The sequence below is a fragment of the Stenella coeruleoalba genome, assembly GCF_951394435.1.
Source record: "Stenella coeruleoalba genome assembly, chromosome: 5".
Classification (NCBI taxonomy): Eukaryota; Metazoa; Chordata; class Mammalia; order Artiodactyla; family Delphinidae; genus Stenella; species Stenella coeruleoalba.
The window spans coordinates 76,009,009-76,022,565 of record NC_137150.1 but is presented as its reverse complement, the minus strand read 5'-3'; the positions used below and the strand labels follow the sequence as shown (position 1 = coordinate 76,022,565).

The window sequence follows — 13,557 nt, the reverse complement described above, 5'->3', positions numbered from 1 at the left end:
TCCTTACAGTTGAACTTGCCTCCTGGCAAGTCTCTGAGGTCTTTCCCACATCTTACAGCTGGAAAGAGGGAAGTGGGAGGACTCAGGAGGAGGGAAAAGATACCAGAAGAAAGGGGACCAGGGATGGGAGAAAGAGGCAAATGGGGGCAACAGGGACCCTTCCTGACATCATCCAACAGACCAGTAGGGAACCCAAGGGAGGGAGGGCAAAGGTGGAAAGTAGTATTTTCTAAGACCACACCCCCAGGCCCAGAGCCCCTTGCCAGTGGAGGACAAGCTTGCCTTGGTCCAGGGAGGGGGCACCATGAGGGACCCCTGGCTGCCAAGAGTCAGCATTCCCTGTAGAACCTGAGAATGGGAACTGTCCACCTTCTTCCCACAGTGCTGGGCAGTAGGGGTCGGAAAGTCAGTAACATTCAGTAAATATCTGAGTATTCAAACAGACAAGGTCCCTGTCCTCAGACAGCTGACTGTCAAGCTGAATGACAGAGAGATAAACCTACAGAGATAAAATTATAAACCAGTATGAGTGCTACAGAGAAAAAGAAGAGGGTGTTTCAGAGTGACTCAGATGTTAGATGCAGAGTGTCAGATGTTGCAAAGGCAGGGCGCCTCTCCCTCGGCAGGGAGGGGTACAAGCCTACCCTGCTCACCTGGGATTCAGTGATGATCCCTCTCCCTCGGCAGCCTCCTTGGCTGAGATGTCAGAGCCAAGGCACTTCCGAGCTGGTGTTACCCGCTGGGAGCCTGTCAGGATGGCTGGGTCCCTCCCAGATGGCGTGGTGAAATGCTTACAGGAAAAGGGACTTGGCCAGAGGAAGACTGGGGGCTTGGGCATGTTAAGTGAACAAACAAACAGCCTTCCCATCCCCAAAAGAGAATGCGAAAATAAAACCTTGAAAATCCACTTAGCAAAAGAATTGCACTTGGGTAGGAGTTACATTTTCCTTTAGTTTGCTTGAGAAGAGTGACAAGGACAGAAGTGGATTTGAAGCAGGATGTCTGGGGTACTTTTTAGGATGTTGATGGTTGTGGGGAGCTGGGCTCTAAAGACATCCTAGAGGAACTTCCCTGGCGGTCCAGTGGTTAAGGCTCTACGCTTCCACTGCAGGGGGCACGGGCTGGATCCCTGATCAGGGAACTAGACTCCTGCGTGCATCACGGCATGGCCAAACAAATAAATAAACGAAATAAAGACCTCCTAGAGTAAGCGCTAAACTGCACCATCTACTAGATGCAACTCTACAGAAAGACCCCAGGTCTGACCTCCGAGAAGTGATCCTGATGTGTGTCCCCAGCCACCTCCTTCCCACCCCTGTTCCACGTACACCACCAGAAGCCTGGACATGAGGCAGCCTCACACCCAGACCTGAGCTATCCCAGCATTGAGCCTGACCCATCTCCTGGGTCTCAGTCCCTCCTCACGCATCCAGAAGACCACGCGGGGGCTCTTCACAGGTAAACATCTGATCCCAGGTGCCCCCTGAACACTTCGGCGCTGCCCCCGCTCGCGGCATGACTGCAGGCTCAGGAAATGACAAATCATTTAACGCCCATCTGAGCCAGACACCACGTGGGAAGGAAGGCATCACAAATAAGAAACCACACATTCCACAACCACCCAAGACGACTGCTTGATAGCAGCTGTGCCTTCTAATTTCGGCACCATGGGATGGACTCAGGGCTGGGTCCAAATGTGAAAAGAGCACTGGATTTGGAGTCAGAGATCTGGATTTGTATAGCAGCTCCTAAGCTAACTGGCTGTGTGACCTGAGTGAGGTCACTCAACCTTTCTGAACCCCTACTTCCTCCTCTCCAACACAATACCAGCAGCACAGGTCTGTAACTATGAGTACTCTTGCGTGCATTACCTTATCGGCACCCAACAACAGATCTTGTCAGTCAGGGAACTGACTGAGCGAGAGTAAGGCCACTCAGCCAGGACCGTATAACCAGGGACTTCTCCTGGGCCTCTGGGCCCAAAAGCCAATGTCTGCACCTTCTTAACTCATCACCTCCTCAGAGCCGTCATGAGAAGCAAGTAAGATCACACGTGGTAAAGTCCTGTGTCCTCTATAAAATGTTAATCAGGTGTCCAAGTATTTGAGTCTTTGGCTGATATTTGAGCCACTGTCTAGGTGACAGAAAGTCATACATTTTTAAGAAGCAGAAATTAAATATATATATAGATAAACAAAAAATATGTATATAGTTTTTAAATTTTCACACCGTTCCACTAGTCCAGAAACCACTCTACTGGTGACAAAATATGTTATCAGATAGGAGTGAGGGGCCAGGCAGGACTAGGGTTCTGATTCTGCCACAGAGTTCTGCACTTGATGCATTTTGCCCTAGCAAAGCGGCCACTCCCCTCCCTAGTGTTCAAGTCAAACCCAGATTGGAATTCCAGCTTCTCCACTCTCAATCTGGATTGTCCCTGGGAAAAGATCCTGAGACAACGGTTTGAAAGAAGTGGTTTACCTGGGAGGTGACTCCAGAAAACATTAGACAGGGAATGGAGAAATGAGACAAAGAAGGGAAGAAAGAAAAAAAAAAGAAAGAGAGGAAGGAAGAGAGGGAGGGAGGGGAAAAGGGAGGGAGGGAGGGTGGGAGGAAGGGGAAGAAAAGAAAAGAAAAAAGAAAAGAAAAGAAAAAAGAAAAGAAAAAGAAAAAGAAATGTTTTCACGCCTATACCACTGTGGGCAACCGAGCTGAATCCTTCTGCAGGACTAGAAGCCAACAGAGAAGGCTTGTCTCAAAGTTATACTCCCCCCACACCAGGGTCAAGGGAGCTGGGGTATTTATCCACCAGCTCCCAACAGTCATTGGTTGAGGACTGCTCTAGGAATGGGCACTCCCTCCCCAGCACTTCTGACCTGTCCCACAAACAGGCAGAGAGGCTCAGGGCCAGAGAAAGCCCTCAGGTGCTGACAGCTGGCACTCTGGCTGGCAAGAGAAGAAAGGTACATGCCCAGGGAATATGGGCGGGCGCTGAACCATCTGCTATGCTCACTCACTGAGTGACCTTGGAGAAGTTACTTACCTTCTCTTATCCCATTTTCTGCAGCCCTGAAATAGGGATAAAAATATCTTTCTCAAAGGGTTAATATTAAGATTAAATGAGGTCACATATGTAATGGATTAGCCCAGTGCCAGGCTTACAACAAAAACTCAATATATACTCATTGCTCATAATCAATATTCTTTAAGGTCTTCCTCCTTTTGGAGGGTGGGAGTGCAAAGGATACAAAGAAAGTGTGGGGAAGAAGGATGCTCTGAAATGGCCCATCACGACTTCCCCATGGGCCATGCCCTCAGTGCATGGCGCCCAGCCCCACCAAAAGTCATATACAGAGCCCAACAGGCTCCTTTGTGTAATGACAGCAGAAAACCCCTAAAGGAAACTGAAACTAGATAAAGGAGGCATCTCGCTGGTCCCTCCCAGCCCCATCATCTTACTTTATAAAGGATTGCAGATGCAGATGCAGAATGAGACTTTAAAACAGGTAGCCAGCCAATGCAAGCTGAGTAATCTCCTTCTTGAGGGAGGAAAGCCCCCAAACACACCAATGCCCCCATCTAGATGACTTTGCCTAGGCCTACCCCAGGGGCAGGGGGCTGGGCCCTGAGAAATTTCAACGATTCTCCCAGCCCCTGAAGCAGTGTGTCCCAAAAGGAGTTCCAACAAACACTAATGCCTCTGTTATGTTCCTTCAAAAACTGGTTCTGGGGTCAGATATGTTTGATAAAGGCTTCATGCAATAGCCTCCTCTTGGCAAATTCTACTGCATATTAACATATTAAAAGCTTTAAAGTTCTACGATAAAGAATTCTGTGTAACCCAGTATTTTTTAAATTCATTTGACACGGGACTGAACGTGTGTATGTGAAACATCTATTAACATCCCCCCAAAGGACAGTCACTGGGAGCATCTGGGCGAAAGGCAATGCTGGGCGCTGGGACCCAGGCTGAGTCACTTTTGGACCCTCAGGGTCTAGCACAGTGCCTGTTACACTGTAGGCATCTAATAAACGGTTGTTGTCTGAATGAATGGGGAAAAGGCTGAAAGAATGACTTAATAATGGTTTTCAAATCTGTGAAGGGATATAGTACCGGCAGTGCCAGGCAACAGTTTTCTGTTTCCAAGAAGGCACACGTTTTAAATTGCAGCAGGAGGGATTTTGGAAGCCCCGCTCAGAGTGTAGGATAACAATCCACCAAAATAGGCTTCCAAGCCGAGCTGTATCGCTTCCTTCTGTGGAGGTGTTGGTCTAGCACTTCGGTACAGCTGAGAGTCTGCATGCAGCTGCCCACCCACCCCACCACCCGTTCATTCATTCATTCAGACTCTCACCGAGCACCTACTACGTGTCGCGCACCGAGGTCCCTCAGGACCCCTTCCAAGAGCCAAGTGGGACTGTGGTGATCTGTGTGATAACCCCTAGGGAGCCCCTAACGGGAAGGGAGAGGAGACCACCCAAGTGTGAGGTCAGGATGCCTCAAGCCCAGAAGCAACAGCTCATAAGGCTCTCAGAGCAAGAAGTATGTGTGGGAGTCAGGGAGGGGGGGTGGGGGGGGTGTCCAGGCTGACACATGAGGCTGGGCTAGAGAATAAAGCTATTACTGTCTCCCCGGTGTTTGTTTGTTTACCCCCCTTTTCTGTGACTGTATCCCATTGTTCCCAGAGAGCATCCCTGCCCCCACTTCCAAGCTTTTCCCCTCCCCATACTCACAGCTCCAATCTCCTCTTCCCTTCCTTACAGCCTACTCCTCCTCCTTCAAACCATCTCCTAATTCCCGACCTCTTGCCTACCCCTTGATCTCCCCACTTGCCACGTTCTGTACCATCCACTGTGGACCTGGGGTATCCTCAGTGTTTTTCATATTCACTTACCACATGAATGTATAAACCAGGAGTCAAACTAAGGTCCACCTTTCTGCTGACCCCTACCACCACCCGTGTTGAGCCACAGACTGCTTTGCCTCAAACAAGAGTTGGGGGATGGGAACAGCCGGGAGGCAGGATGAGAGGAGAATATGTGTCCAGGTCTGGGCCACCCTTCCCACCCTATGTCACCATTACCAATCGCCTTCCAGCTCTGCATCCTACATCAGTCCACTTGCCAGCCCCACCTGGACATCTCCTAATGGGCCTGCAGGTCTGCAGTGACTTTCTTTTAAACAGAGGCTGAGCTGGGCATGACGATAGGACACCCCAACAGATTGCAGCAGGCATTCATGCCGTGGTAAGACGTGAAACCACAGAATCCGAGGGGTGGGTGTGACCTGAGCGGCTATCTTAGCCAATGATCCCAAACCTAAGACTTGATCAACAATATCAGCTGGAGAGCTTGGAAAACTAAATCCACGCTGTTGAAAAAATAGACCCCTTCCTGGGACCCGCCCCAGACCTTTGGAAGCAGAGCCTTCCACTTCCTCAGTAACAGGCTTGGCGGTCAGCCGTCCAGTCTCCCCTTGAACACCTCCACTGACACAGCTGGCTACCTCAGGAGGCATCTGGTTTGATGGCTGCAACCCCAAAGGCTAGAAAGGTATCTTCTACCTGGAGCTGAAATCTGTCTACTGTTTCCACCCATTTGCCCCAACTCTGCCCTTGGGAGTAACCGAAAATAAACTTAGTCCCTCTTCTAACATGTGACAACAGGGATCCCAGCAATAACTAACACTGTGCCCACGTCTCTGCCTTCTCACCTTTGTACAGTCTGCTGTCTTCCCAGCTAAACATCTCCCACCCTTTCAAGTGTTCTCTCAGAAGTCAAGGTTTCCAGTCCCCTTACCAATCTGGTACCCTCCTCTAAATTCTAGAATCAAACATAGTATTTCAGATCTGGCCTCAATCTTCCTATGAACCGGATATGCCCATAAGCCTAACCAAGACCCCACTGGTCTTTTCTAACAGCCAGACCAAAATGCAGGTCCACATGAAGCTCATGGTCCATTAACTAGAAACTCCTAGATTTTGTTCAATGTTATAAAGAGAGATCTCCCCTGCCCCACGTTTGGACATTGCCTGGAGAAAATGTGGGGCTGGGGGGCGTGGGCGGAAGTAGGGCTTTCCGATCATCTTCATGGAGTTTCGTGTTTGGGAGAGAAAATCAACACTAGGACTTGCCTAGTGTTGCAGTGATTAAGAATCCACCTGCCAATGCAGGGGACACGGGTTCGAGCCCTGGTCCAGGAAGATCCCACATGCCGCGGAGCAACTAAGCCCAAGAACCACAACTACTGAGCCTGTGCTCTAGAGCCCGCGAGGCACAACTACTGAAGCCCGCATGCCTAGTGCCCGTGCTCCGCAACAAGAGAAGCCACCGCAACGAGAAGCCCGTGCACCGCAACGAAGAGTAGCTCCCGCTCGCCGCAACTAGAGAAAGCCTGCGCGCAGCAACGAAGACCCAACGCAGCCAAAAATAAATAAATAAATTTATTTTTTTAAAAAACCAAAAAACCAACACTGATCCTGCCCTCCACTAGCGAGCTCCCCCCACCTCTCACAGGCAGGGATGAAAGAAGGGTACGATACGCTAAAGTGTGACTTATGTAACTGCACCCGAAGGATTTATGGGCACCAGCACATTGGAGCTCCTGGGGCAAACTGTTTCCATTCCCAACACAGGCGATGCTCCTGGGAAGTAAAAGACCACAAACTGGACCCACCACAAGATAAATAAAGTTAACGGAGGTGCCAAGCGGACAGCCGTGGACAGGAAGTCACCCAGCAAGAGACTGGTACAGTCACAGAGAGGCTCCCACCTCGGTCCCCTCTCCCAACACTCACCCCACCCCTGGCTGGAACCGAGGAGGGTGCTCCATCCGCACCTCTCGGGAGAACACGAGGCCAGGCCCAGCAAGGGCCACAGCTCTGCTTCTGCTGCCAGCTGCACCCTCTGACAGAGTGACCCGTGGCCAGGGCCTGTCTGCACAGGAGAGCTTCTGTCCAGGCCTTTTACACTGACATTTAAAACTCTTCTGTGAGGCTGGGCAGGTTTCCGAGCTGGGGTTTAATACATCGTCTGTGTCCTCTTTACAGACACACACGAGCACGCTGTTCCGTGTTGCACAGCACGCAGACCTCATGCTCTTGCTCCAGATCAAAACTTAGATTGAATTATTAACAGTCAACATTGCCACAAGTACAGCAGCTTATCGTTCTGCTCCTCGGCTGGGTCTCTGCCATTCCAGAAGTCCCCCCCACAGGCCTCGAGGCACCCCTGATATCCACAAGATGACCCTCCATCTAGAAGCTCTGCTCGACCCCCACCCCAGAGGCTTCTGCTCCCCTCCAAGCACCCCCTTCCCGCTGCATAGAGAAGAAGGCAACATAATCATTGAAAATAATTAGCAAATATAATCGGCAAATACAATTATCGTTGAGGCAAGACAAGCAGACCCTCCCCGGCTACAAACTCAGAGCCCGCCTCCCACCCCAGCCTGCAGTTGCTGCTGGGGTTCACTATGGCCAGATTTCTCTCTTCCAGAAATGGGGGTGATGGGGGAAGTAACTGGCGGCAGACTATTCCCGGAGTTGTGAAAGTGTGTGTCCTCTTCCATACCACCACCCCGTCCTCCCACCCCTCCGTGGGCAGGGAGGCAGTGGCTGGAGCAGTGCACACAGTAACCCACTGCACAGGCCTCTGGACCAAGTTCCAGAGCGAGGGGCCAGCTCTCCACGGGGCTCACCGGATGGCTGAGTGAGTGGGCAGCTTGCGTTTTTGAAAGGGAAGGGTAGGACTCCATGGAGCCATGGGACTCCATGGAGTGGGCTGACCACTCGAGTCTAGCCCCCAGCCTCATTATGATAAGGGGGGGGGGGCGTGTGCATCCAGGGTATTTCCCTGAGGAGCCAGAGGTCAAGGTCAGAAAGTCAATCAAGGCCCAGAATAAGAAATGCAAACAGCCATAGGAAGCCAGCCACCAACCGAGAATAAACAGGACAGAGCTGTGATGATCTCCTTTCAAAGTCAACACAAAGGCTTCCCTGGGCCCCCCTCCACCACCCAGGCCAGCCCACACGACAGACAGATAGATACACACACACACACACACACATACGTCCATATGCACATGCATGCACGTACACACTGGGGCCAGCCCACGTGACAGACACACTCCCACACACGGACCCAGGCACCCACCCCTCAGCAGCCACAGCAGGCACTTCTTGGTCTGCTTCCCCACCCCCATCCAGCCCCAGACTCCTCAGTTTAGACACTCACACGTGCTCATGGTCACAGAACATCACCCACACAGCACCTGTGCCTTTCTGATCTCTGGAACAACTGGTGACAGTTGTGTGTTCCAACAGGCACAAAGGCAGAAATGCAGGAAATCACTGAGTTTCTCCAAAAGGGTTAGGGGGAAGAGAGGAAGGAGCTGATGATAGCTGGGTAGGGATGGGTCAGCCCACACCACAAAGGCAACCTCTGACATCACTCCCAAGCTCACGGGGACCCACACAGGGTCGGAACCTTCTTTTCAGAAATCATGTCAGGTGGGTTTAATGTGGCTGCAGAATAATACCCCACATCTGAACAGGACTCTCTACTTTTCAAAGAGCTCCTGCATCCATTATCACCTCCTAGAGTAACACTGGACAAGCAGAGACGTTCATCTCCTTGGCCAAATGACTGCCCACCCCCATGGGGCCCAAAGATGTTTTCTCCAAAATAATCTCTAATAGTTAAGCACGTGCAATAGTTGTGTGAGTGTACTTGTTTGTGAGTGCATGCAGAGGCTTTATGTAGCCGAGTGGGATACAGTCAAACAAAAATGAGGTTGCCATGGCAACAGGCTCCAGCATCATTGCAGCCTATTAACACAAGTGAGGAATGTGTTTGGCAGATGCTTGAGTGTTATTTATGGTATGGGTGTAGCAGAGGGACTTCTAACTGGCAAAGAAGGAGAAAAAAACAACCCGTGACGCCCCTACTGTACCCCACCAAGGAGACGACAGTGAGGCGAGCAGAGAAGGCGAGGCTGAGAGGCTGCAAATGGGAAGTAAGAGATGGGGAAGCAGAAAAGCAGGCAGAGGAGAGGAGAGGTAGGCAGAGAACAACAGTGGACTGAAGGGGGAGGCAAGAGAAAGGAAGGGACAGAAAAAGAGCAGGGGGAGGGGGATGAATACCAGGGGAAGAGCTAGATCAGGAGATGTAGCAAAAGGAAGAAACATCATCCCCCAAAAGGGCTGCCCCACCTTGCCTCTCCGCTCACTCAAGAGGCACCAGATGAGATACTAGATGTTTCTCCTCCTAATTGGAGCAAAGGGAAGAGCCCCAAAGAGAAGAGGGGCCAGGGAAAAAAAATAATCCAGATCAGATACTGATGTTGAAGATCTAGGCTGTAGGAGCAAGGGGGCCAGCCTCTCAGGAGAAGTGGAAAATGCCAACACAGTTTCCTGAGGGCCCAAATTCCCAAAGCCCCCGCATTAGAGACCGCATACTGCTGCCCCATTCCCCTGGATGTGTATCTTCACCAAAGAAAAGAACAAGGCATCTAACGCAAGCCATCTTCTAACACCTGCTGCTCTGGGGTAACCTGAGGCAGAGGATAATGCTTGACTGTCCCACTAATATTTCCCACCATCCAATAGGGTTTGCTCAAGAAATACAAAGTTTATATCAGACATAAACAGAAAGGCAAGTCAAATACAAACCAAAAAAGATACAGTTTTCTCTGAAGTCAAATAGAAAGAATGCTTGCATTCTGTTATCGTAGACCATTCCTAACAAGCTCTGCTATACTCAGCAGAGTAGGTCATGAGAAGTTAAGTGCAAACCCACCCAAAAGCCTACAGACAAGGGAAGGTCTGAAGACCATAATGGGTAAAAGAAGCATGGGGTGGGAGGTGGTGGAGGTGCGGAGAGAAGGGAGAGGGACAGGCCTGAGGAACTAGATGGGGAAGTCAGTCAGCCAACTCTTGTTGCTGCAATGGCATCTTCATGCTAAGATGGAGACGGAGCTCCCTAGTCCAGCACTCCTGTCCTGGGATCTGACTCCAGTCTCCTAAAATCACACATCTAGGATTTCCTAGGGCTATAATCAGACCCTGAGTCCCAAATCTGGTTCAGTAAATACTCTGAATGATCCTGGAAATCTCTGCTGCTCCATGTGGATGTCATGCCTTTCTTTCTGTAGAAAAGCTATATCCACCCAAGCAACCTGCCTCCCATCCAAGCCAGGAACAACCCCCAAAGGTATAATACTCATGTAAGAGCTTGGGTCCCAGGTCAAAACACTTGGATCCTTTATAAGCACTAACAATAGTAGTTAACTTTCTTTTAACCAGCTCTCAATAGGTTGTTCTCTTAAGTTCAAAGCTGATCTCTAAAGATTTTATTTCCTTCTGATCCCAGATCAGAAAAACTTTAAGTCAGCATCAACAAGCCCAACTACTTCACCTACTGGAACACAATCAAATTGTTAAGCAGTTATTAAGTCCCTACTAAGTACCCTACACTGTGCTAGACAAGGGAGAGAGGGTAGAGAAGGAAAAACACACACACCTCAGGATTCCTGCATCCAAGGAGCTTACATTGGATGGGGAATAAAACCAAGGGGTACTGGGGAATATGTAAGTGCCCCACTCTGTGGCTCTGACTCCATTGTTGGCCATGCAAAAGAGGGAGAGGCCAGTATGGCTGGAATGCAAAGAGGGGCTCCTTGCAGAAGGTGAGAACTGGCACAGAGGGGCTGGAACTGGAAGGGGCATGCATAAGCCTCTCATTTACTAGGCAAGGAACCCGGGGCCCAGAGAGGTTGTAGGCTCCCTCCCTCCCAGTCACAGAGCACCTTGGAGGTGCAGCGAGAGCCCAGTGCCGTGAAGCCCACAGTATTCCCTGTGGGAGAGTATGATACCCAGGAAGCCAGGGGGCACGGGAGAACCCCTCAAGAAAGACGCAGTACCCAACAAGATTGAAGTCTGAGAAAAGGCACTAGAAGTGGGGAGGAGGAAGGCAATGACAATGGAATAGAGTTAAGAAGTTCTGTTAGAGGATGCAGTTGCCTGGAGAGAGGTCGGGGGATGCACTAGGTTCCACGGTCAGGAAACTGGCCTGCAGCAAAGGCCCACTTGACTCTCACAGCCAAGTAGGTTGCACCGCAACCAAGCAGGCTCAGCAGGGGCCAATGGATGAGGCCCATGGAGCCACAGACAAGGGGACCGCTAAGGGGGAAGGTGTGCATGTCAGAGGAGCCGGTCTCACCCAAGGTCGCCATGGCAAGCACACCTCTCTCCCACAAGTCTTCTGGGGAGTCACCAGTTAACCAGGGAGAAGTTTTATTTCCTCCTAAGCCTACCGTTCAAGGCTCGCCTAACCCGTCCCAGGAGGGTTAAAAGCCCCCACCATAAGCAACCACCAGGAGCACCCACATGAAGGGGTCACGACTTCCAACACTAGCTTTCTGCTCAGGCCAGGAGGGGGACCGTCACCACACACAAAGTTTCCTTCCCACCTTTGCTGAAGGCAGCTTTTTGGCTTGGGGCACTTTCACAAATGAAACGAACTTGTCAGTCCTCCCTCAAGTTCAGAAATATCTCCAGCTCCCGAACCCCCAGTCCCAGACAACTGGCAGGATTATATCATTTCCCCTCCCAAAGACTGGGCAAGGGGCGCCCAGGGTCTCCCCTCCCCAACCCTTCATCCAGGACATTCGGTTAACAAACCATCAGTGACCCTCAGGAGCGGGGAGGCTGCTACAGGGGCCAGCCACTTTTGTCAGGGGCCTTTTATATACAGAGACAGAACCACAGGAAGAGAAGGGGACCTCTCCATAGCATTTTCTCCTCCAACTCTTCCTCATTAGCATCCCTACAATAATGGCTAAGGTTTGGTGTGTCTTCTACCAGCGGGAACATTACATACAAGAGCACTTTTTGTAGAGGAAGATGATGGGGCTCAGAGGGGGTTCGGGGGCTAGAAGACACCACACAGCTGACACAGCCATGTCTTTCTGGCTCTTTTCACCACTTTAAAGGGTGAAAGTGGGTTGCCTTTCTTTGGAGTCAGGCCTAGGCCTGCGCACCCCACTATCCAGTCCCTATGCCCAGGTGGGCCCCTACCTGCTTGAGCAGGAACTGGTCCTGGGCGTTGGTGCGCAGGGCGATGGCCAGGTGGAGGGCAGACAGGAGCACCCCGCTGAGTACCGCGGCCCGCATGCGCACGGGCAGCAGCGTGTAGATGGTATAGATGAAGAACACAGTCCACCAGATGCCCTCGGAGGCGCTGCGCGGCTGAGGCAGCAGCAGGCCCACCACCTGGACAGCCAGCACCACGGCGATGAGCGCGTAGCAGGCCAGGCCCATGTGGTCCTGGTGGAAGGCGGCGCGGTTGCAGAGCACGGCCATGACGAGGATCACACCCACGGCAGCCGCCAGCACGACCAGGTAGGGCAGCTGCAGCGGGGGCCGTGCCGCGTGGAAGGCCAACATGACGAGGCACACGAGCACCAGCACAGCCATGAGCATAGTGAGGCTGCTCTGGTTCAGACGGAAGAAGTAGCGCTGGTACAGCCGCTCCAGCTTGTCCGACGGGAACTTCTTCGAGCGGAATATCTGCAGCAGTGCCAGGCAGCAGGCGCCCAGCGAAAGCACCGCGCCAGGCCCCGCGCCCGAGCCCGCCAAGCTGCCGCCATCTGCGGAACCCTCGTCTTCCTCGACGGCGCCGGCCTCCAGCTCGTCGGCCGCGCGGCCCTTGCCCCGCCGCTCCTCCAGACCCAGCTCCACAGAACGGGGGCGCACCTCCGTCCCGCCAGCTGCGGCCGCCGCCGCCGCCGCCGCCGAGCCGCCGCCGCCGCCCGCAGGGGGCGCCCGGGTGCTGCCCCCGCCGGCCGCGCCCCGCCGCTGCCGCCGGCTGCCGCGACCGCAGTCGTCGCCGCCGCGCTCCTGCCAGGCCGACTTGGAACGGAAACTGAAGCCGAAGCCCCCAGCCAGGGGGTCATCGCCACTCAGCGGAGGATCGTCGTCGTCGTCGCTGCGCCAGCGGCTGGCCAGGCGCTGCTGCTGCTGCTGCTGCTGCTGCTGCGGGGTCACCGTCCCCCCGGGTTTCTTGGTGGAGCCGCGGGCCGAACCCCCGGGGGCGTGGGGGTAGCCATTGGCGCGGGAGTCGGCCTCGCCCCACGCCGAGCGGTGTTCCGGGCCTCCCCGGGACGCCGGCGCCGCCGCTGTCTGCGCCGCGTAGCCCGGGGGGCTCACGCTTTTGGAGCTGGACATCCCCCCCTCGGCCTCGTCGTCTTCTTCCTCCTCCCCCGGGGGCCGGGCCGGGGTTCTCCAAGGGGAGGGCGGACGGCCGAGCAGGGGGACCAGGCTGGGGTCACACGTCGGGGGCGGCCCGGGGCCCTGGGCAGTAGCGGGGCATCTTGGCACCCCCGTCCTGAGCGGAGAAGGAGGGCAGCGGGAGAGCAAGCGGGAGGCAGGCACAGCCCCGAGGTGAGAAGTGGCTGAGAATCCGCGTCAGGAGTCCCAGGTCCGAGATGGAGTTGGCTCCGAGCTGGGGCAGCGGGGACTACTCGAGCTCCTGAGCTGCGCGCAGAGGGACGTCCGG

At 53.2% G+C, this 13,557-nt stretch overlaps 1 protein-coding gene across 2 annotated transcripts in view; it reads right to left on the bottom strand.

Annotated features, from left to right (window-relative positions):
- ADCY5 (adenylate cyclase 5) overlaps positions 1–13,350 on the bottom strand; it is a 155,383-nt gene extending 142,033 nt beyond the window's left edge. For both annotated transcript variants that reach the window (XM_079922594.1, XM_079922595.1), the window contains exon 1: positions 12,078–13,350. In XM_079922594.1, the coding sequence (XP_079778720.1) occupies positions 12,078–13,226 (1,149 nt within the window). In that variant the 5' untranslated portion in view covers positions 13,227–13,350. The remainder of the gene's footprint in view (positions 1–12,077) is intronic.
- Positions 13,351–13,557: the final 207 nt, after the last annotated feature.